The sequence below is a fragment of the Kwoniella dejecticola genome, chromosome 3, assembly GCF_000512565.2.
Source record: "Kwoniella dejecticola CBS 10117 chromosome 3, complete sequence".
NCBI lineage: Eukaryota > Fungi > Basidiomycota > Tremellomycetes > Tremellales > Cryptococcaceae > Kwoniella > Kwoniella dejecticola.
Window position 1 is genome coordinate 567,459 of NC_089303.1, and position 22,098 is coordinate 589,556.

At 48.5% G+C, this 22,098-nt stretch overlaps 10 protein-coding genes across 10 annotated transcripts; 6 read left to right on the top strand and 4 right to left on the bottom strand.

Annotated features, from left to right (window-relative positions):
* Positions 1-612: 612 nt before the first annotated feature.
* On the top strand, positions 613-2,550 carry I303_102605 (uncharacterized protein; the record flags this gene model as incomplete). The annotated part of the gene is made up of 7 exons (XM_065968586.1): positions 613-788; positions 839-999; positions 1,064-1,125; positions 1,201-1,446; positions 1,532-1,875; positions 1,948-2,355; positions 2,427-2,550. The coding sequence occupies 7 exons, from the start codon at positions 613-615 to the stop codon at positions 2,548-2,550; spliced, it is 1,521 nt and encodes a 506-aa protein (XP_065824658.1).
* A 431-nt stretch (positions 2,551-2,981) lies between these two features.
* Positions 2,982-4,874, bottom strand: I303_102606 (uncharacterized protein; the record flags this gene model as incomplete). The annotated part of the gene is made up of 7 exons (XM_018405959.1): positions 2,982-3,558; positions 3,621-3,704; positions 3,763-3,939; positions 4,004-4,251; positions 4,324-4,448; positions 4,503-4,534; positions 4,594-4,874. 7 exons carry the CDS (start codon positions 4,872-4,874, stop codon positions 2,982-2,984), a joined length of 1,524 nt encoding a protein of 507 aa, XP_018264453.1.
* A 1,000-nt stretch (positions 4,875-5,874) lies between these two features.
* I303_102607 (uncharacterized protein) lies at positions 5,875-7,718 on the top strand (the record flags this gene model as incomplete). Its single annotated transcript, XM_018405960.1, has 7 exons — positions 5,875-6,156; positions 6,219-6,377; positions 6,442-6,551; positions 6,664-6,823; positions 6,898-7,004; positions 7,071-7,379; positions 7,445-7,718. The coding sequence occupies 7 exons, from the start codon at positions 5,875-5,877 to the stop codon at positions 7,716-7,718; spliced, it is 1,401 nt and encodes a 466-aa protein (XP_018264454.1).
* A 286-nt stretch (positions 7,719-8,004) lies between these two features.
* On the top strand, positions 8,005-9,602 carry I303_102608 (uncharacterized protein; the record flags this gene model as incomplete). Its single annotated transcript, XM_018405961.1, has 5 exons — positions 8,005-8,380; positions 8,465-8,856; positions 8,922-9,122; positions 9,192-9,373; positions 9,446-9,602. The coding sequence occupies 5 exons, from the start codon at positions 8,005-8,007 to the stop codon at positions 9,600-9,602; spliced, it is 1,308 nt and encodes a 435-aa protein (XP_018264455.1).
* A 1,178-nt stretch (positions 9,603-10,780) lies between these two features.
* On the top strand, positions 10,781-11,498 carry I303_102609 (uncharacterized protein; the record flags this gene model as incomplete). Its single annotated transcript, XM_018405962.1, has 4 exons — positions 10,781-10,829; positions 10,922-11,018; positions 11,173-11,269; positions 11,340-11,498. The coding sequence occupies 4 exons, from the start codon at positions 10,781-10,783 to the stop codon at positions 11,496-11,498; spliced, it is 402 nt and encodes a 133-aa protein (XP_018264456.1).
* Positions 11,499-11,711: 213 nt separating this feature from the next.
* I303_102610 (uncharacterized protein) lies at positions 11,712-13,070 on the bottom strand (the record flags this gene model as incomplete). Its single annotated transcript, XM_065968587.1, has 8 exons — positions 11,712-11,925; positions 12,001-12,088; positions 12,142-12,307; positions 12,363-12,416; positions 12,473-12,505; positions 12,550-12,583; positions 12,652-12,724; positions 12,791-13,070. 8 exons carry the CDS (start codon positions 13,068-13,070, stop codon positions 11,712-11,714), a joined length of 942 nt encoding a protein of 313 aa, XP_065824659.1.
* A 634-nt stretch (positions 13,071-13,704) lies between these two features.
* Positions 13,705-15,596, bottom strand: I303_102611 (uncharacterized protein; the record flags this gene model as incomplete). Its single annotated transcript, XM_018405964.1, has 10 exons — positions 13,705-13,938; positions 14,015-14,239; positions 14,314-14,450; positions 14,515-14,571; positions 14,636-14,692; positions 14,766-14,792; positions 14,875-15,133; positions 15,226-15,277; positions 15,340-15,370; positions 15,446-15,596. 10 exons carry the CDS (start codon positions 15,594-15,596, stop codon positions 13,705-13,707), a joined length of 1,230 nt encoding a protein of 409 aa, XP_018264458.1.
* A 930-nt stretch (positions 15,597-16,526) lies between these two features.
* Positions 16,527-18,699, top strand: I303_102612 (uncharacterized protein; the record flags this gene model as incomplete). Its single annotated transcript, XM_018405965.1, has 8 exons — positions 16,527-16,752; positions 16,821-17,198; positions 17,289-17,538; positions 17,640-17,891; positions 17,971-18,083; positions 18,144-18,260; positions 18,323-18,519; positions 18,592-18,699. The coding sequence occupies 8 exons, from the start codon at positions 16,527-16,529 to the stop codon at positions 18,697-18,699; spliced, it is 1,641 nt and encodes a 546-aa protein (XP_018264459.1).
* A 281-nt stretch (positions 18,700-18,980) lies between these two features.
* I303_102613 (uncharacterized protein) lies at positions 18,981-20,120 on the bottom strand (the record flags this gene model as incomplete). Its single annotated transcript, XM_065968588.1, has 9 exons — positions 18,981-19,019; positions 19,087-19,164; positions 19,238-19,308; positions 19,365-19,404; positions 19,482-19,559; positions 19,613-19,626; positions 19,698-19,925; positions 19,993-20,012; positions 20,074-20,120. The coding sequence occupies 9 exons, from the start codon at positions 20,118-20,120 to the stop codon at positions 18,981-18,983; spliced, it is 615 nt and encodes a 204-aa protein (XP_065824660.1).
* Positions 20,121-20,502: 382 nt separating this feature from the next.
* On the top strand, positions 20,503-21,840 carry I303_102614 (uncharacterized protein; the record flags this gene model as incomplete). Its single annotated transcript, XM_018405967.1, has 4 exons — positions 20,503-20,707; positions 20,785-20,866; positions 20,989-21,209; positions 21,335-21,840. 4 exons carry the CDS (start codon positions 20,503-20,505, stop codon positions 21,838-21,840), a joined length of 1,014 nt encoding a protein of 337 aa, XP_018264461.1.
* Between the last annotated feature and the right edge of the window lie 258 nt (positions 21,841-22,098).

A 22,098-nucleotide genomic window follows, 5' to 3' on the forward strand; every position in this document is an offset into this window, starting at 1 on the left:
AGACTAGAGGACAGGTCTAGCTACGCATATGCTCCCCGCGCGTCCCCTCGCAAAATTCGAGACATAGCTCACAGATCGCTTGTGGACCCTTAAAACCTCGCGATTCCTGCACAGACCCTTTGTTACCAACGATGACATTCCGATTTGTTCCTTGCGGAATACCATTGCTTACACATCGTCTCCTTTTGGTTGGATCCTTCTCGCATCCGCTGCTTTATTTACCGGAACCCGCCCCCGCCTGGAACCCATCCTTTCCGCGGCCTTCCAAAATCAAATCAATGGGTGATTTGCTTACCATACCGCCCAACGGGTGTTGATGCTGGGAAAGGGGGAGCACATCTGACCCTTACGGCCGTGCTGATCCTTTAGATCTCGGCTGATTGGCCAAGAAGCATTTCAATCCCCTAATGATGTGCTTGGTATTGTAAAATGAGTCGCCTGAACTCGGACTGTCTCGCTAAGCTTTTGACAAGATGATCAATATGAAACCTGCATCGTATTCACTGGCCTCGATGAAGCTAATGGATCAATATATATATATATGTGTGTGTGCAGAAGAGGGCTACACTCGAGGGCATCGTCACTAAACTAACAAATAGCACAAGCACAATCATGGAAATTAAAAACACAATAGCCTTCGTTGCTGCTGCCGCTGCCTGGAGGACGATATCGGGATCAAAGTCAGAAACCCCATCAAGTGAGCCTGAGCAGAACAAGAATCGACAGCAATCGCAATGTCCCGTGAGCGGGAAGAAGGTAGATGGACCTTCAGGCTGTCCTTTCTCCAGGTGGGTCCACGCAGAAGTATGAGAAAGATTCAACGCTGAAAGAAGCACAGCGGACTGCCCTTGCCCGACCCGACGCATCGATGTGATCCAAATATGACTGAGGAGACCAAGATTCCGGATGTTCCTCCTCTCACCCAAAAACAGCGAGAGATCATCAAATCCACGGCGCCTATCCTAGCTGAACATGGGGTGACTATAACAACTCATTTCTGCAAGTCTTACTCATTTTGTGATCTATCCGTCTTAACGGCAGGCGCTGATACTGTGCCATGTAGACAAGAACATGATTCTAGCTCATCCTGAGCTGAGAGATGTCTTCTCTGAATCGTCGCAAAAAGTGAGTCTCGCCATCCCAGCATGATCCAATTCGCATAAGGTGAATAGCTAACATGATGCTCACCCTCCTCCTCAGCTGGGTCATCAGCCTCGAGCGTTGGCCTCAGCAGTGTATGCTTACGCATGTAACATCGATGATCTCACACCGCTTCTCCCTGTGGTCGACAGGATCGCGTACAAACATACCTCGCTACACATAGTGGCTGAACAATATGGTATCGTTGGGAAACACCTGATCCAAGCGATCGTGGACATTCTTGGAGATGCGGTGACGACTGAGATAGGAGATGCGTGGTATAACGGATACTGGAATTTAGCAAAGGTAAGTCCAGATTGCTTCTAAGCAGTTTCAAAGCGATGTCTTCTTGCATTGAATGGGTAGTGACTGATGTAATAAACACGGTCAGATCTTCATCAATCGAGAGCAGGAATTTTATTCGACAGCCGTGCAAGCGGGGGGGTGGGAAGGATGGAGACAGTTCAAAGTTGAGAAGAGAGTCAAAGAATCAGACGAGATTACATCTTTTTACCTCAAACCAGTCGAAAATACCGGCAAACCCCTACCCAAGTATCACCCTGGCCAGTACATAGCGGTCTCGCTGTACATTCCTGCCCTAGGATACAAGCAAGCTAGGCAATACTCGTTGTCGGATAGCTGGAATGGCGAACACTTTAGGATCAGCGTGAAGCGGGAAGACGGAGTATCAATTCCTACGAAGTCTGATCCCACTGTACCCGCAAATCCAGGATGGTGAGTCCGGAACTGCCGCTCTCAGTTTGTCGCCTTTCCCAGAAATTGCGGAATGCTAAAATCGCTACGCAGGATGTCCAATCTGTTGCACGCCAAGCTGCACGAAGGTTCTTTGATCGACGTGGCGTCGCCATACGGTGATTTCTTCTACGAACCTTCGTCTTCCAAGCCAGATTCGCCACTTGTCCTCCTCTCAGCTGGAGTCGGACAGACAGCACTACTATCTATTCTGAACTCTCAGCTCGGCAACCCGAAGAAACCGATCACATATGCCACTGTCGCTCGAAATGAGGACGTCCACGCTTTCGGAAGCCACATTCGGGACGTCACTACGCGATTCCCCAACGTCAAGTACAAGGTCTTCTACAGCTCTCCTTCTGCCGATGCAGTTCAAGGTCGAGACTATGATATCAGGGGCAGATTAGACCTGCGGGCGATTCAAGATGACCTGCACATCGCGGACAAGGACGCCCAGTATTTGTGGGTCGCGTTTCTCAGGATCTCTCTGCTGTGAGCCCAGACTGACGGTCGGCATCAATTTTGAATTGTAGCTTGTGCGGACCCGAGAGCTTCATGCTCGCCCAAGTGAACGAACTGAAAAAGCTTGGAGTCGATCAAAATAGAATTCATGTTGAACTATTTTCAGCGGGAGATCTACCACCCTCAGCTCAATGATGGATTTTTGTGTCTGGCATTTTCTTGTCAGAGGGCTTAATGCTTTCCAACACTTCATATAATTTGTTCTGTCTGTATGAATACTCAACTCACGATGATGCCCATCTGCGATCCACGTTCTTTGCTAAGCGATATATCGATGGCAGGGCAGAGCAACGACTGCGTTAGTCTGATCTGACGTTGATCTCGCACAACACATGAGAAACATAACCCCTTCATTTGCGAATACCATCATACGACTCTAACAGAGAAGAAACACAACGAAGCAACTATTCAAAATTGTAACACAAAATATGGTCACCTTCCATCCGTGAATATCCAACACTTAACGACCTCCAGATGTCCCGACTAAGACTATATCGTTTCCATCCATGCTAGATCAGTGATCCCAGGGCTGAGCTTCTGGGTCCATGGCCTTGAGGATATTTCTCTCAAGCTCTACTGACAGCGTAGTTGATATCTTCCTCCTTCTCTGCCTTTTCGCCTTCTTTTCTACTCTGGTCAATTTCTCTGGCATGTTCCTCCGCGTCAAGGGCATCGGCGGGGATCTCATTGGGTGTCGTATTGACAAGGACGATCATAGGACCCAAAGCAGCAGCCATAAGGCCGAAGGTGACGCAGAAACCGATGAGAGGTGAAGTCTTGATTTGTGTGTTCATACCATATGAGATAGCTTGGCCAACAGCTTCGAGACATCTAAAGGCGGCACCATTTCGTACGTTGGCTTGAGCGTCGGTAGCGAATGACGAAAGGAGCCAATACATGTATGACTGCGAGAGTGGACCGGTGGTTTGGACAAAGAAGTAGGGTAAGAATGCGGAAGGATAAAGCTTGTCGACCCAATCAATCTTTCCGGGACTGTGTTTGTTGAATTTTGTCTGCATGATGATCGTCCAGATGTAAACACCGGTGTTGAGGATGATCACGGTGAATAATCCGTATTGAGCTCGTCGTCTCTGGCTGACACCCTTCATGTCCAGGATGAAACCAAGACCGAAACAACCGACACTGTAATGCACTTGATCAGCTGACGTGACCAAGAGTTACGGTGAGTGAGCGAAAAGACTCACATGCAGAAGAACGGAGAGATAAGCGAAGAAAGAGCTCGTGCTCGGGTCGAGAAGTAGGTACCGAGGTAGGTTGACCAAGTTCCGCTGATAAGAATGTAGTCAGCATCAATATTCCGTGTCCTGCAGGCATGTTTGCACGTACCTGTAGAAGAAAGACCAGGCAGCCCAAAGAGCGGAGAGCAAGATTAGCTTAGAAGTCATGGTAGTCTTGATCAATTTGAATTCGGCCTTTGTAGCGATTTTCTCGGAGACTCTGACCCGGGTACCGTCAGATCGGACGACATTGTGGAGGGGGGTGATCAGCCAAGCGAAGGGGAATCTGCAGACCACATAATCAGCTTCGCTCGCAACATTAGTTACTTGCTACGAATCATTGCACTCACGCAAGACTCTCGATGATCAGGAAAGCGATGTATGTGTCAGGAGTAACACCACCAGTCACACCAGCAGTATGGTTCTTGGATAGGTTGATAGCCCCACCAATCAATTGACCGAGGTTACGAGCGACAATCCACAGGGCCAAATATTTTCCTCGAGCACCGCTGGGGGCGATGGACATGATGGTCCCAGACTCGGCAACATACCAACAACCACTTCCGGTACCGGTGAAGAAAGCACCGAAGATCAAGAACTGTTGGTTAAATATATCGTCAGCTGCATTCTCCTTTTTGAGCATCGCACGACCGATGGGCGCAGGACTCACCCATTGAACTCCAAATTTACTGTTGCAATAGTAAGATGCACCTCGGATAGGGAAAGACATGGCTCCGAGGACCAAAGCCCATTTGGTACCCAATCGGTTCACAATCGGTCCACCGAACAAACAAGCTATCAACAAGCTTGAGCCTATGTACTTTTGACGTTTGGTCTGTGGTCACTCACTAATGGCAAGACATGCGTAGTTGATGGAAGTACTGAAGGTAGACTACCGCGTGAGTATAGTGCCCTGGCCCAGTAGATCACATACACTCACGCAATGTTAGAAGTTTGGGGGGTAGCAAGACCACCACCACCGAGACCGGCGATGGCATCAGCCATTGCGGGACCACAGAACGCCTGGATACTCATCAAGAACATCTGAGTCAAACTGTGTTGATGAATTCGTTTCCATAAGGGCACTTCATTCTGATAAGCTACCATATCGACCAGGCCGTCATCGTTGGTGTGAGCCCGGTTGGTGTCATTCTTAATTCGCAGAGCATCGTCATTACCGGCTGCTCTGGTATTGGGTGGTCCAGCGTCGAACTCGGCCATTGTGGTTGTTGATCGTTCTCCTTCGACTTCAGAAAAATTCAATTGTCGAAGCTTGTTGCTCGAGGTTTGATGGTGAAAACAAAGAGGGGGAAAGCTGGAGATTCTGGCTGGTTATATATCATGTTTCGGGCTTATCTGCTATCTGTCGTTTTTTCGAATTTATCGGTCGGTCTCCCATTTCTTGCCGCCAGATCCTTAATTTATGATGCGGTACATGGAGTCTCCAGTGCTGAGACTGGCGGGGTCACAGATGGCGATAAGGGCTCTTCAGGCATCACAGCAGAGGAAGTCATCGATTTTTGCACAATTTTTAGACCCGAATGGGCGGAAACGTGATGTTCGATTTACCGCGATACCGGGAAACTTTGTATCGAAACTACGAAAATCGAAGAGCCCACCCACTAAGGTGGTGAGTCCTGAATAACTTCGGACCGGTATCGGCCACTAGCCAGTTCTCCTTCAAATTGAGCGGATGCTTTTCAAATTTGCCGAGTCAATTGCGACGGATTTCGCATGGGTTACACGTGGTCTACACGTGCGGGGTTTGATCTGGACATCTTCCCCGCTTTCGCTTTGGAGGACTTGCTCACTCGACCTCGTCGGGTATCATCAAGCACGAGCTTCTAGGGCAAAGAATCCAAATGCTGGGGCCGGGGAGGGGCGAACTCGTCCCCTTCGGATTTGCAGACGATCGCCTGAAGTATCGTGAAACCACTCTGTTCAGCGAGCAGTAGTAGGATCGTAGAAGCAGTCCTTTGGTGGCGGCACGGTCCGCTCCGAATGCGGACAAGATCGCAAAATCCTGAGACCGATATCACGGAATCCTATCTGCGATGGTGAAATATCGAGAATGGAATCACCTTTCCGCGCTGCTTATAACCCATGAATCGATAGCGACTTATCAGACCATGTCTCTCTTTGCATATATACCTTGCTCATCTGTCCCCAAAGGGACTACCTTATCGTCATTCTCATACCACACATCGCACATTTTTTCAATATGTCGAAATCAAGAGCCGATACCAAGGTGATAGTTGTAGGAGGTGGAGGAACAATGGGTTCTTCGACTGCCCTCCACCTGCTAAGAAACGGTTACACGCCTGTAAATATCACTGTTCTTGATACCTACGAGATACCTTCCGCTCAGTCTGCCGGTAATGATCTGAACAAGATTATGGGCATCCGAATCAGGAACCCGGTGGATATTCAGCTGAGTCTTGAAGCTCGAGATATGTGGAGAAACGATCCGGTGTTTAAGCCGTATTTCCACAATACAGGCAGAGTAAGTCGGCACGACCGTATAAGCGCTCCTAGCTGAAGTATATCGCCCTTCGCAACTCGCAGCTTGATACCGGCTCTTCTCCAGAAGAGATCGAATACCTCAAGAAAGCCTACAAGACAAGTATCGAGGCTGGAGTCGGACTTGAGAAATGTACAGAATGGTTGGACACCGAAGATGAAATACTAGCTAAAGCGCCGCAGCTTGACCGAGAGCAGATCAAAGTGAGTGGGCAATTCCTGCTCAAAATGCTGTCCCCCTCAACTATTAACGATTGTCTTCTGGCAGGGCTGGAAGGCCATCTGGAATGCGGATGGAGGATGGCTGGCAGCTGCAAAGGCAATCAACAGTATCGGCGAAGTCTTGAGGACATCCGGTGTGAAATTCGGCTTCGGAGGGTAAGTGCATAACCTTACGATACTGTCTTTACTTCGTTAAGAAGCAACCCTGCTCGATGGCCAGAAGGCAAGCTCCTTCATTCGCAATTATCAATGCTAATTTCCAATGCAGAGGCGGATCGTTCAAAGCTCCCTTGTTTGGTGCCGATGGTACCACCTGTATTGGGGTAGAGACTGTCGACGGTACCAAGTACTATGCCGATAAAGTTGTACTTGCGGCAGGTGCCTGGACGTCGGTGCTCGTCGATCTGGAGGAACAATGTGTGTCCAAGGTGAGTCGATAGATTACCAGATAGAATACCAGTAATCAGTAAGTATCTTGTGACTGACACAGTGTCGTACACAGGCTTGGGTTTACGCTCATATCCAACTTACACCGGAAGAAGCAGCTCAATACAAAAACATACCGGTCGTCTACAACGGTGATCTTGGTTTCTTTTTCGAGCCAAACGAGTGAGTTGTCGCACATTTCCATGGAAGCGCTGCATCATTCAACATACTGACAATCTGTATAATCAGGTACGGTATCATCAAAGTATGCGATGAGTTCCCCGGGTTCACACGGTTCAAGCAACATAAGCCATATGGTGCTTCCAAGCAAAAGAAGATCTCCGTCCCGCGATCTCATGCTAAACACCCAACGGACACTATCCCACTTGAATCGCATGCCAGTATCGGTAGAGCCATAGATGCCTTCTTGCCTAAGTTCAAGCACAAGAAGAGGTTCAACCAAGCTTTATGTTGGTGCACTGATACTGCCGATGCCAACCTTTTGATCACTGAGCACCCTGAATGGAAGAACTTCATCATAGCCTCCGGTGATAGCGGGTAAGTACACCACACTTGCTTCCTCGTCGAAATAGCCGACCCAAGCTGATCGCATGCGTGTGTAGTCATTCTTTCAAGCTGCTGCCGAACATCGGTAAACATATTGTGGAGTTGCTGGAGGGTCGATTGGCTGACGATCTGAAGGAATCCTGGAAGTGGAGAGCCGGATCTGGTGATGCCTTGAAATCGAGACGTGCCGCTCCTGCTCGAGATCTGGCTGATCTTCCAGGCTGGAACCACGATGGGGAGGTCAACTCTGCTACAGCTTCTCTCGAGGAGCTCAGGTTGTCGCAGAAACAAACAGCGGAGACTGGAAGGGCACGTCAAGCCAAGTTATAAGCCGGTTGTCCATAAGTTGTTAAATCCTCTCACTGTATCAGGCATTCTTTCTGTTTGTAGACTGGTTGTTTTTGTGCAGTTATCGCTCCATGCATTCTCACTATATTGCGAAATCAGTGTGCGAAAATCCCGAGCGGAGGTATTCTCGAAATATCGGGCTTGATGACACGCCGTTTTAAGCGAAAATCAAACGCGTCCAAGCTCGAAGTGACTAACTGACTACTTTTGCTCTTGCAATCCTACTTGTTTGTTCGAACGAGAATATTTTCCCCATGCAGAGGGGAACATGGTCCGTTCCTTGAGACTGGTATCATGTTGCATACCATTGATCGTCATATTTTGGATCGCACTTCGCTGGCAATTGAAATCTGATCGCTCGTCGGTTATCTGGTACACCGCTCAAACCGATCTCAGTGTTCATACCTATCGGCACGAAAGCCATGACTTGATAAACATCACTTGGCTTTTCGAGGTCGCCAATCCCGATCCAATCATCCAGTCTCTGATCAGAGCTTCGTTCTCCCACAACTTGTACGAAGCGAAGGTCATACCATTCTACCGAAAGAAGAAGGACACGTTTACCTCGGAGCAGATCACATTGCTCACCTTCATCACTGGAGACCGCTTAGGAAGGCTAGTTGCGCTGGCGGAGCGGCGTCGAGGTGAGCTCTTCGAATCCTTGCCCTTTGTGAAGAGAGAATGAGCTTTCAGTATGAATTGCTGCTGACGTGGAATGCATCTCGAAGCCCCAATATCGGTAGCTTTCTATGTTCCCCCAGACGATGAGACCGCGACACAGCAGCTATTCCACCTCGACAAATTACTGCATGATCACCCGGTGATTGCATGGAACGTGGACATACACCTCGTCACTTCGCCCTACCTACTTCAGCTCAACACATGGCGAACGGTAGCTCGGACGTTCGCAACAACGGATTGGGTTTTACTGTGGGACGTTGATTTCGAACCGTGTACAGACTATCAGAAGGGTCTCGAGAAATTCTTGAGGAACACCAGGGATAAAGGCTGGGCTACAAGACTGGAAAGAGGAGAAGCAGCTTTGGTGATACCTCCGTTCGAATGGGTGGACCTGGAGGTCGCCAATTCTAGACGAGATGTATGCCCTTCTAGTAAATCAGTGAGTTCCCTCAAAAGCCCGATTTCCGATCGAATCTGTGACTCATGCGAGTATGACCTGTAAAGGAGCTTGCGAGCCTGTATCATGATTTGACGCTTGACGCCTTCGAGACACTCAATCCAGTCCTTTCTCATGCTACCGACTATGCTCATCTTCTCGTTGCTGGCGAAACCGACTACTATGAGATCAAGGAATACGAGCTAGGGTATGAGGTGTACCCGATTTTTAGACGTGATGCGCCCGTATGGTTCGATCAGCGATTCGTCGTAAGTCCATGTGCCGCTTTTCAGGTATTACTGGGACACGACCTGACGTCTCGCACTCTTCCGGTACAGGGCTACGGCTTCGAGAGAAGTGCTATCACCGCTCAAATGTATCTATCCGGAATGGACTTGTATGTTCTGCCAGGAGAATACGCTTTCCATGTGGAGCACTCTCGGTCCAGTAGCACTCATAGGGATGACATAAAGAGTGTACAGATCTCGTGGACTACTTTCAGAATGGATTTATGCCATACGTCAGTCCCCCTCATTTCTTGATTCGCTCCAAGCTCTCTATTCTGTTTCGCTGATTATGATCCGCTCGGCAGACTGGGACTTCGCTTGGCACACAAAGGTGAATTACATACGAGTGCTGGCGAACGTTTGGTCTCGGCTTGTCAGTCAACAGGAATCGATGATATCGACTTGGATATCAAGAGGTCTCTGTGGCTATCAGGCAAGACAAGCTGGGCGGACTCGGATTGAGGATGTATGACATGTCCAATTCCACTATGAGAGTGTTTAGCGTCCCGTTGTACGCTTAAGGGACGGCCGGTTGATCATGAGCATAGGCGCAACGCATGATCAGAGCCGTACAATACATGCACGGTGAAGTGTACATGGGTCCCATTCGCGATAGGAGGCGGCCCGAGGTCGATCTTCGTGCAGGACCAAATAGTACGTATATGATTGAACCAATGCATTCCTGAGGCACTGAGGTTATTTTCGAGGCAAAGGATTTATGATGAGAGCTTGTCCAGAACAACCGAAATGCCAAAGTGATATGAGGCTTCTATAGTGTGATCGAGGTCCTCTCCTAGATCGACTTTGTAAACCTGCAGGTCTCTATTAGTGGGACTTCATTTATCTTGCTGTTCCAGGCTGTAGGGAGCGACAGACCGATTTTGCCGAGGAGGGAGGACATGCAACAATGGTAGGAATAAAGGGGAACCGTGAGCAAGGGGTAAAAGACGCCCGACCGTGCCTATCCGGGCGTTGGGCTGAAGGTAGGATCTCCAGGAAACGAACGGGGTTGGCATCATTATTCAGCCTGTCACCCGGTGAATACCCTTATCAATCTCGCGGTCTTTAGTACAATACCTATGGACGGCACGCAAGAATTCCAGTCATGCCAGTACTACGAGGGTAGGCGAGATGCCGATTGTATGCGAAAGTAAAGCATAAACACACAAATAAACGTAAATGCCGGCATGTGTCATGTTCCCTGATTAGCCAGGTGGTGTAATTAGGGGCGGAAAGAGGTCGATCCGACGATCATCGTCGCATTTAGGTTTAACCATACCGCTGATTCCTGTAACCCTACCGCTGATTCCTGTTGCCTATCGATTGTCAACATGTTATCAGCACAAACAAGTGTTTGTAGATGTGAGTCGGGGCAGACAGGTGAAGCCGAGAGCAGACATAGGTCGTTCGATCTCAAAACACATATATAATGATGCTTTGTGCAGAAAACCGAGACGATGTTTCCCGCTTTTTCATCTCTCTCCAACAATTGCATTTCACCATAAAACCAATACTAACTACCAGTCACTCATTTGAACGTCTCCCCTCGTAACACAATGCAATCCGCAACTCTTCTCCTCCTTCTCGCGAGCATCGCAACTTCATGCTCTGCTCTCACTTACACGCCTAGCGACACTCACATGGCCGCAAGAGCTGTTCAGTCCGCTGGTACTAATGTGTACTGTTATTGTAAGTACCCGGATTCTTGACAGGCATCCCTCCGAAAATTCAGGAGGTCTTCGTATTCCTTATGGGAAGCTCACTTCAAGTCGAAAACGCAGTCGCCTGTCCCGAGACGGTGGATGGGACTTCACTTGCCTTTGTCGACTCCGATAGTCATGATTATTATGACGATGCGGCGCACTACAATTCCTGCTAGTGAGTCCTCGCTGTATGAATTCCCTCTGATAACCTCTTGTCTCTCATCACCGATATCCCTCCGCTGCGATTCCACTCTTCTAGGAAGGCAGGAGATGAGTCGACGTGGGCATAATGCTACAAGGCTAACCGTTTAAATCGGGTCTCATTACAGCTATGCCTACCAGAAAGAATGCAAATACAATGACGACGGTACTCAATACATCTCACCGTCCCCCGATTTCCAAAACCCCTCCAGCTGCCCCGAGACGGTACGTAAGATGGTGTACCTCAAACACAACTGCCGCCTGGAGACTGATCATGTCTATTTGAATTGGTTAGGCTCCTGCCGGCCCATGTCAAGCCGGCGGCAACCCTGACAGGAACGCTTACTTCCGAAAGAGAGCCGTACCTAGAGCTCTGACGCCTGCCGAGCAACGTCTAGCCGCCAGACAATACAGACCGCGATACAGCAGAAGATCCAGAATCAACGATCAATAGACGTAATTCCTCAACGACCGAACGACCTTCCATTGATGACCCTCACTCACTTCCTCATTCTTCGTTTCATTTTGGGCTTTCGGGCAGACGGTATCACCTGTAGGACTGAGGTCGGATCGCTCTTTGCTATTGCGGTTCCGTCGACAAGTATGCATACCAATCTATCTAGATATCTAAAAAGGGTCATCATTTCGGGTCTCCTCTTAAGATGGACTATTGAGCTTTCGAGGATTTCCAAGCTTGGAGCTGCTCATGAGCGGAAACCAGCTCCTTTCGGAGTCCTTGAGCCATGATCAATGAGTCGTTCGATACACACAACATGCTGACTCCGCCTTGGAGCTGAGAGGAAACTTGCGCGGAGGTCATACCAGGCATAAGGGTGGCCTTGTTGTACTTGGCAGCGGCGGCCCATACTTTGCCAACGGCACTGGTGGGCAAATGGATTTGTATGGTCAGCCGATGTGCTATGGCATACTGCTTGAAAGGGCCAAAGACTACTCACGAAAGCCATCTCTCGTCTTTACCGATATCCGCAAAGGTCAAGCCCATGGAGAAAGCCAAATCACCCGGACCCAACATCAGACCATCGACTAGTGGTCGTGTCAGCTTGGCATGGGATTCGTACAGAGAACGACGAACTCACCTTCTTCCAGAGCACCCAAAGCGTCTGCGTTGTTTGCACCTCCCTCGTCCTCAATTTGCAGAATTATGGCGGCTTTCTTCCAGATCTCAAAAACACTTCCTCCGTTGGGCGCACCATCGTTGTAGCCGAATTGCATCGCATTAGGAGGTCCAGATCGGTTTCCGACCTAAATGATGAAATTAGGCGCTGTTGTCTGACATGAAAGTGCATAAACAACGCACAGGTGGGAATCGGCAGGCAGAAATAGCTTTCTGAGCTTGCTCAACCGTAGAGATCTGTTGGTGAACGGAGATCAGCTTTTCGTTATCAACTGATTGGGAAGCGAACTTACATGAGGGAATATGATGCCAGAAGCACCAGCATCCTGCGTTGTCAGCGAAAATAACATTTCTTCCGACTCACCAGGACCCACGCCGCGTATTGGTGGTCAAGACTTGGTACTCTACGCATTGCAAGAGAGATCTCAGTCTCGCAAACCAACAGCGCCATTATGTAGACTATATTACTTACCGGACGACCACTGCAGATTTCCCTTCGCCTGCATACTGGATGGTCTTGATTAACTCCACGATACTTTCCGGAGCTTGTCATCCAGTCAGCCGGGTTTCTAGCTTGCTTTATTTTCGATGAGGTAGACGGATGAACTCACTGAATGGTGTGTGCTCCCAGTCTAATAAGACGTAATCGTAACCAGCTTGTCCAACCATTCTAGCCACATTGGGGTAAGGGAAACCCGCGAAGAAGGTACCAATCATTGGCTTCTCCCTTGAGATCGCCATTCTACTTCTCAAATCGAAGGTGTGATGCAGGGTGTGGCCTCGATAGTTGAGCATGGAAGGGTCTTGCTCTGGTGCAGCGGGCACACCGAAGAACTGGGCAAAGTTCGCATCTCCAAACGCAGGTGGAGTACCGAAAGGATGTTGAGACATTTTGTGTGTATAGATGAATTAGTGATTGGATTTCGCTGTCGGATAGTATCAATTGATGGACGGAAAGGAATCGTGAAGAGAATCAATCATATTGCTTCTTCTACTCCTTCTGCTATTTATACATTGCTTTAAATCCACCTCCGGTGTTTGTGCATTCGGCTGACCACCACATTGCCTTGAGAATGACGCTAGTGGTTCCAGCATGGCCGGGGTCGTGGTCTATCAGGTTGTCGCCGACGGCGTTGTCAAGGTGAAATGCAAGGAGAATATCGTAAGCGTGATCGAGATAGCACAGGTGGAGGTAGGGTAAACGTCCAGGCGGTGACGATGATGCTTCCTGGATTCGAGCGGTTGAGAAAGCATGCGGTGCGATGTGGAGCAAGGCAACGCGATGAGATAAGATTAAGGGAAAACGATCCTCGCTGTCGCAGTCTCGGGCTTCATGTCACTCGGCGATCCGGAGGTAAAACATCAAGCTTAATCAGGTTGACAGGCCTACGTGTATCAAATTGCGGACTTCCGATTCCGGCATTTGGAAGAAGCATTTATACATGAGTGCCGGCTGGGGCTGAAGCTGCCATGAAGTTGGATGAGATGCATATCTTCTTGCTCGTTATATAGCATACAAAGTTATCTACTTCTTGGCCTTGGCTTTCTCATATCTCAGCCACTCGCCAAGAGCCATGATAGGTAATGATTGACCGAAGCCGACCGTCATCTTGGGCATGTCCTTATAGAAATTCGGGTCTGTGCTGACCGGGGTACCCTTTGAGACATTTTGCACCTCTCCATTGGGTTTCACTTGAGCTATGCACGCTCTCAACCCAGTCAAGGCCGTCTTGATGTACTTCTGCTCCTCCAGTAAGCCCTGCATAGCCGACCCGATTGTAAGCACGTATGACATCGCCGACACCCAGAATCAAGACTCTGGCATGGTCACTTACGGTTCTTATACCGATGAACATACCGGCCACGAACCCTGCACTAGCACTGGACTCGACATAACTAGTCTCATCAAGTAACAAAGTTCGCCAAAGACCGGTTTCCGCATCTTGCAATTTGACAAGAGTATCAACCTGTCTATGCAGGACCGAGACAAGGGTTCTGTATACGGTATCGGTCTTTGGGAGCTGTATCAGGTCTAGGAAGATGGGTATAGCAATCGTGATCTACAGTATTCGATCAGTATGTAATACGATACATAGAGAACGGGGCTGTGCGTCGAGCAGAAGATGACACGTACCCAGCAGTTTCCTCGCGCCCAAGCGATATGACCCCATTCATGCCCACCGCCCTTACCATCGAATTCGTATCCGTGATTCCACAGTCCATTGGTAGGGTCCATCAGGTATTGAGCATGTTGCACAAACTGGTATTTAGCTATAGAACAAGGGAGAGATCCTGTTAGCAGTGCGTCCGGTTGTTCGGTATAACAGGAACTTACCCTCTTCGATATAGTGTGGTCTGTTGAGGAGTTTACCAATTTTGGCAAGGGGTAAAACTGCAGCGGAATCGGGCCGCTCAGCGGAGCTTGAATATCGAGAATCTCAGAATAGCTTGCCTACCTGTCATCATCAAGGTATCATCCCAGACTTGGTTCTTATTTTCCAGACGGAAAGTGACTGAGCAAATGACAGATTGAATATCAGCACTTCGCGATGATACTGGTAAGACATGAATCGAGTCATCACTGACTATGTTGATGTATACCTTGTTCGGTTCCTATGAGGTTTGAGGTTGATATATTCAGCTCCAACCCTCCTCTTCAAGGTGCTGCTCTTTGTTGCTCATCCAGTTCACTCACGTGGACAATCATGGAAAGCCCATTCGGCCCATTCATCGATCCAGCCTTCATACAGCTTCTTCTCCTCCGCCGAGAAAATACCACCCCTTTGGTATTCAACCTCCATCAGGGAAGCCAGGGTGAGCAGAACGGCCATACTGTTGATGTTCTTCGTAGTTCCCCCTTCAGCAGCTCGAGCAGTGTACCATTCTTTGATGATCTTCAGTGTTCGAGCTGCTTCGGGCGATGAAGGGTTCTCAGTGGACTTCAGATTGTAATACTGGAATATCAAGTCGTAGTCAGTGAATAGATCTACAGAGGAATCTCGCACTTCGAAAAGCGGAGCTCATGCAAGGCTGGATGTAAACTCACATTGAAGAGACCATATAGACCGATAGCTTGTTGCCATTCCCAGAAGTTCCAACTGTCATCAAGCGTTATCAACGACCTGCTTCAAAGGTGCAGATCTGACTGTCGCACACTCACCTCGTACTGTCAATCACACGTCCATCGGCAACTATCGCATCACATCGCAAATTTAGCCATACGCAGCATCGTCACGGATACGGTCGCTGTCAGTCCGCTCACTGACTGGTGTATTTATGTATTCCCGCTTTGTCTTCCAGCTCAACGAGAGCTTTCGTGATTCGCGCGACCAGCTCATCTACATTCTCCTCTTTGACCTCGTACGAACGATAGTCAAACATGGGAGTCGCATAGTCTGGTTTGTTGCTGATAGCCATCTTGTCTCAGTGGTTCTATGGATTGTTTGCTTATCAGGTAGGCAGTAAATGTCGTGAGCTGCTTCAAGTGAGCTATACGGTGATGATATGGTATTGTTGTTGATGATGAAATGTCGGTATAAGGATGATCCATAAACCGAGGCAAGTATATATACTCTGTCGATCTCGGTTCATCATTCCCACGCCTCTCACCCCGTCGGGGGTTGATTGCAGCTCCAATTGACCGGTCTGGATCCTATCTATTTCAGACGACAGCGCTAGCTATATTTCGCAGCGTAATCACTCATATAGAATCGGTCAAAAGATGATCCACTTACTTGGCATCAAAACAGATAGCGATCCAGGTCCGAGATGCTAGATGACCGGTCGGCCCCGGCGGCCGGCCCGACCAAGCAATCTACAGTGAAACTAGGTAGATTTGGTCCTGCGAAGATCTTACGTACAATCGAAAGTTATGTTCGTGTCAGGCGCACGGCCACAGTGTGATGTGGTCCCACTTGTGCCAAGCATAAGATATCCATCGAAAGCTGAATCCCGAAATGCTTTTTAGTCTATTTTTAGCTTCAAGTGGGACTTCAGACCTATTTTGATCATCTTCATAGCTTGGACAGCTATTAGCAGGATCCATGGAGATGTTCTATTTTCGTTCCAAGATAAGCAGGTCGGACTTCTTGGCATAGCCTAAAGATCATTAAGAGGACAGCTAAATTTGGTACTTGTTCGGGATTACGAGAGAGAAGTACCCATTTCTGAAGCCCTTATCCACCTGACCGATCACAGGGAGTCCCATATCTTCGCAAAGGTATTTAAGGGGATCCCATGGGGAAGTACTTTTTTGCATCCTCTCATGACTTCGAGCTCGATTCCCTCATTCACAACTGTGCTTCAAGTCAAGTCAAGTGAGGCCAAGACAAGACGATACAGAGCAAGATGTCGCATCAGACGCCGAACAATATCTCACAGGACGACAAAGACCTCGAGATCAACCATGTCGAAGTGATCAATCGTCAAGATGCCGCTGGTGGCGCTGTGGACGAAAAATATCTCAGTCATGCTCAAGATGACGCCGCTAGGATCCTCCGTGAGGTCGGCCCAGTCGAATATACCATCGAAGATGATCGACGGGTTCTGCGAAAATTGGACATATGGGTTTGTCGTAAGTAGACTGATGGCCGAGTCTGGATTGTTGTGCCTCAGAACTGATCGTTCGACGTGTCGAAACAGTACCCATGTTCATCGTGTACACTTTGGTCCATCTAGACAAGAGCGCTCTATCTTACGCAGCAGTGTTCGACCTGAAGAAAGAAGCTCATCTGGTCGGCAAGCAATACTCGTGGCTCGGATCTATCGTTTATCTCGTTCAGCTAGTGGTTCAACCTCTATCCGCTTATGCTTTGGTCAAATTCCCCATGTCGTGGTGGGTAGTAGGTAATGTCTTTTGTTGGGGCGTATGTCTTTGTTGCATGGCAGCCACGCACAACTTCGCGGGTCTCCTGGTCACGCGAGCGCTGTTGGGTGGATTCGAAGCCACGATCAGTCCTTCGTTCATCGCTATGACGCAAATGTTCTGGAGACGACGTGAACAGACCTACAGAAATACAGGTACGTTAGATCTCTCACAGAAGAGATCGAAGCCGAATGCAATTTGACCCGCAACATCAAGGAAGCTGATGAAGATGTTTCCCGACATAGCCTGGCTCATGTCTAGTTCCGTTGCTGGATTCATCGGCCCAATCTTGACGTACGGTATCGCCCACGTTAAATCGGGGATCAAGCCATGGCAAGGCATCTTCCTATTTTTGGGATGCATTACTCTGGCGTTCTGCCCTCTGATCTTCTGGATGATGCCTAACGATATCGGTTCCGCCAAATTCCTCACCCCTCAAGAAAAGGTGATTGCCGTCGAGCGTCTAAGAGATAACAACACCGGAACAAAAACCTCGTGCGTACAATGTATCAGTTGCCTCCTCGCCCCGTCAATTCCTCTTTGTCCACCTCAATGGGATTTTGGCTCACATATGTATTGTATGGCCACCCTTACAGTGCTTGGAAATGGGACCAAGCGAAAGAAGCTGTCCTCGATCCGAAAACATGGATATGGGGTTTGATGCTCAGCTGCATGGCGATCCCCAGTTCAGGTATCGGAACCTTTGGTACATTGATCACCAAAGGATTCGGATTCAGCTCTTTCGACACCATCTTGTTCCAGATGCCACCTTACGTTCTTACTATTTCCTTCTTACTCGGCGGTACTTGGGTCATGAACAAGATCAATCTTCGATTCCCTGTTGTCGCGTAGGTCACCAACTCCCTTCAGCTACGGATGGCGCATCACATAAACGAAGCTAATACTGACGGTTGATTCTGGGTTTAGATTTTTCACCTTGTTCCCTGTTGCTGGAGCTGCCGCCCTCCTTTATGTCCCGCGAGACAGGCCCCATGCCCTGCTGGGTGCATACTACGTGATCATGCTCTATACACCCTTACGTCAGTGCACACCTAATCGACCTGATTCTGGGCTGACGCACAAGCTTTCATACTTCATAGAACCCCTTGTCTACTCGTGGGCAAATATGAACGCGGCAGGAACGACCAAACAACGAACAGTCGGCGCCATCCTTTTCATCATGCAATGCGCAGGAAATGTCGCTGGACCCCAAGTCTGTGAGTCCAAAAATTCAATTTCGTATCGCTGTGGAAGTCAGTCTGACATTGTGGAATCTTAGACCTTGAGGATGAAGCGCCCGTATACAAGACAGGGTTGTACACCGACATGGCATGTTGGTCGCTCTTATTCGTCCTCATCTGCTCAATGGCAGTGTACCTCAAATACCTCAATCGACGACAAGCTAAGAAGAGGGAGAGGATGGGAAGGATGAGTAATGTCAGGGATATGTCGATCATGACCCTCGAACAAGCTGCCGTGAGTCTCATTTCGCCTTTCTTCAACACTCATTGTACGAGACAAACAGCTAAATTGTGAATGTCAAATCAGGCGTACAAGCGAGAGCTCGCTGCGGCTGGAGAAGGCGAAGACGTCAATGCTCACGCGTTCGATGATCTGACGGATTTCCAGAACCCCGACTTCCATTACATCTTATAATCCACGGCTGGTTGAAAGGTGCGGATGAAGTGAATCATGGAATGTGAAGGCACGATAGGGATCGTTATATCTACTGCAAATTGGGCTTCGAGTGCTTCTTTGCGATTTTGCTGCTGTATTTTTGACTTGATACGACATTTTGGGGCCATCAATCACAGTTGTCTTCTTCTTGGACCGACTTTCGGATTTCACAGTACCGAGGAAAATCGAATTTATGGTATGCATATATGCCGAGATGCAGGGATTCTAGGGTCCCGCCAGTGGACATATGATGGTATGCTCTATGGCCAGTCTCTTGAATCGAGAGCCTTGACAGCAGCCTAGAGTCATGATAATTCATCGTATCAGATAATTGCTCCCGCTGCATAAGCATCAAGCAGTACTCACTTCGAGTTGGAAGAGGTAGTCGTCTCGCACGTGCGGATACAGATGCCTGACAGAATCTGCCAGCTTGTACAGGTAGTCCTGGCGGATTTTGTGAGTTCAAAATTCACTCCCGCATGTGGGGAACAGTCGGTCAAGGTGAAGTCACACTCACTTTATTGAGTCCTGACGGCCCCCTTCTCTCGGATATCGTCTTCGCGAGCTCATGTATCGGTTCGTGGCCAACTGCGCGTAAACCCCATCAGCTTTGTCTTCCGGAACCATTTGGACCTTGTACATACTGAATGCGGGATTGTCCAGTTTACCTATCCATATCTCGGCCTGCAAATCAAGCCAAATCAATCACGTTAATCCGCGTGTATCAACTGCGCGCCTCATGAAGTTGACGGCGGACTCACACTTTCTACCACCTTTACCTCCTCCTCGCCATCCGGACTGGTCGAGTACACCGGCACGAAGTGACACGTATAGCCATTCTAAGCTCATTGTCAGCTCACGTTAATCAAGGATCGCTTGGGGTTTGACTCACTTTTTCTCGATGCTCTGTGCGATGGATATAGGGAAAATCAGTATGATGCCCATACTACAATCGAGACGAAATGGCTATACCTCACCCATATACGCTCTGACTTCCTCCTCGTGTTCCTGGTCTATCCGATATGCAACTCCCCAAACAAAATCTTCAGGCAAGATAGTGCCTTCTGGTATATCGTTACCCTCGAGATGATGCCATTCTCTAGCGTCTATGACGGTGACCACTCGACCAGGGGCTTCGGGGGTACCTCTATGATCTATCGATGATTGTGCGAACCGCCTGACCACCCCTTTGACGTAGCCGGACTCTGCGTGTTAAAGGCATACGTTAGTCATACCAAGGACCCAAACAGGCCAGCGGTTGATCATACGTACTTTGCTCGACAGCATGCGGTCTGAATTCCTCCTCATCGTCAGTCTTCGATGCTGTATCGCATGGGAAGTTGACGGACTCACGGTGGCTTGAATATCAGCGAGCCATACCCGAATACCCAGTATACCATGATTCGAGCATCCCACAGCTGACGTTTACCATGGTAGGAGAATGGCCTATATATAGCTGACGAGCATTTCCAGCAACAACAAGCAACAGCAGATGTCGTGATGTTGAGGTACACCGTGTCACGTGATCTCATTCCGTTTTCTTCGGCGGCCGTTCGGACATTGACCACCTGTCTGTGAGAAGGGCAACATCCGACCCACGTCCTCATCCTCATCTTCATCCTCATCTTCACTTTGCTTGGTACTACAGAACCTGACTCCAAGGATCACACGCACGGAATCGACATCTCAAGCGAGGAGTAACATCCCGTAATCAGTGTGAACCGTGGGATCGATTGCTTTTTGCAAAGCTAAAAATCGATAAACAGATCGCCACCAGCAAAAATGTCTTCAGCCGAAGCTGTCGCCCACAAAGTGGCTCAAAAAGCTCAAAGGTTATCGACGTTCTCTCCATACGGATACACTCCGGAGAAATCAGCTGGTATAGCTTATATAGTCGTTTTTGCGATACTTGGTTTGATACATATAGGGATGGGGATCAGGTATAAGTATTGGTTGGTATTTGCGACTTTAATACCAGGAACCTTCTGTGAGTACGGCTAAAATCATATTCTCTTAAGTCAGTCGTGTGATATAAGCTAACCATGATTCTCTGGGTATCTGTAGTGGAAGTCATAGGATGGGCGGGTAGATTATGGTCGGCGTACAATGTGTATGATATCACGCCGTTCTTGATGCAAATTGCTTCGTAAGTGTATGATCTTTCTGCTTTCATCGGACGTGGACGAGACTAGGGGTCGATCCTTCCGACTCGGAATATGTGCTTGAAGCAGTGCTGATCTATGTGTGTCGTTTGCAATGACCCGGCAGGCTCATCATCGGACCCGCTTTTTACTCCGCGTGGGCCTATACGATCTTAGGTTACTGTATCACACAGCTTGGTCCAGCTTACTCTCTACTCAAGCCTAACATGTACCTTGCGGTGTTTGTCACAGCCGATGTGATCTCGTTAGTCATACAAGCTATCGGAGGCGGGAAAGCTGCAGTTGCTGCACAAGAAGGAACAGATACTCATTCTGCTACTAAAGTCAGTAAGTATCATTTCCATTGTCAATCCTCGAGATCCGGAAGAATCCCTCTTTATACCCCTCTTCACCGGATCCCTCATCGCTGCGCGGATAGTTTGAGGTAGTTCTGATCGTCATTCTACAATCAGTGCTCGCCGGTATCTTATTCCAATTGGGTACTATGACCGTCTTCGTTGCATTAGCATCCGATTTCATACTCCGAGTAATCTTCAGAAAACCATACAACTTCCTGAAGAAGAGGCACTCAAAATCAGCCGCAAACGCTAAAGCCAAAGCTGAGTCCAAACGGGAAAACGAGAACGAGAACGACAGTCCATCGACACCTGAGGAAATCGCAAATACGACTGAGATACAGGGAGAGGTACGGACTGAAGGAGGAATGAACAGGACGGCAGAGATCAAAAAGGGAGAAAAACTCCTAGCGGGAGTAGCATTTGCGTCAGCGATGATCTTCGTCAGAGGGATCTACAGATCAATAGAATTAGCACAAGGATGGTCAGGTTACTTGATTACGCACGAAGTGTACTTTATCTACTTGGATGGACTGCCTATGGTACTTTGCCTAGCGGCTTTTGCGGTTGCGCATCCGGGTTGGTTATTACCCAGAAGAAAAGGTTGGATCAGGGCCAAGTAAAGAAGGATTCTCCGGAAGTTATCTTACTCGGACAGACGTTGGTCATCTGGGTTCATCTTGAAATACATATCGTTCCTCTATAGACATATCATATCATATCTATCATCTCATATCTGCGGCGAACGTGAATGTGGTCACTTTCACATTGATTGATTCCAAGATTTGTATGTACCGCAAATCACAATATTCATGTATCCTTATTTTACGCTATACAGCATGACATCGCAAGAAGTAGCAATCAGAGGTAATCCCGATCCG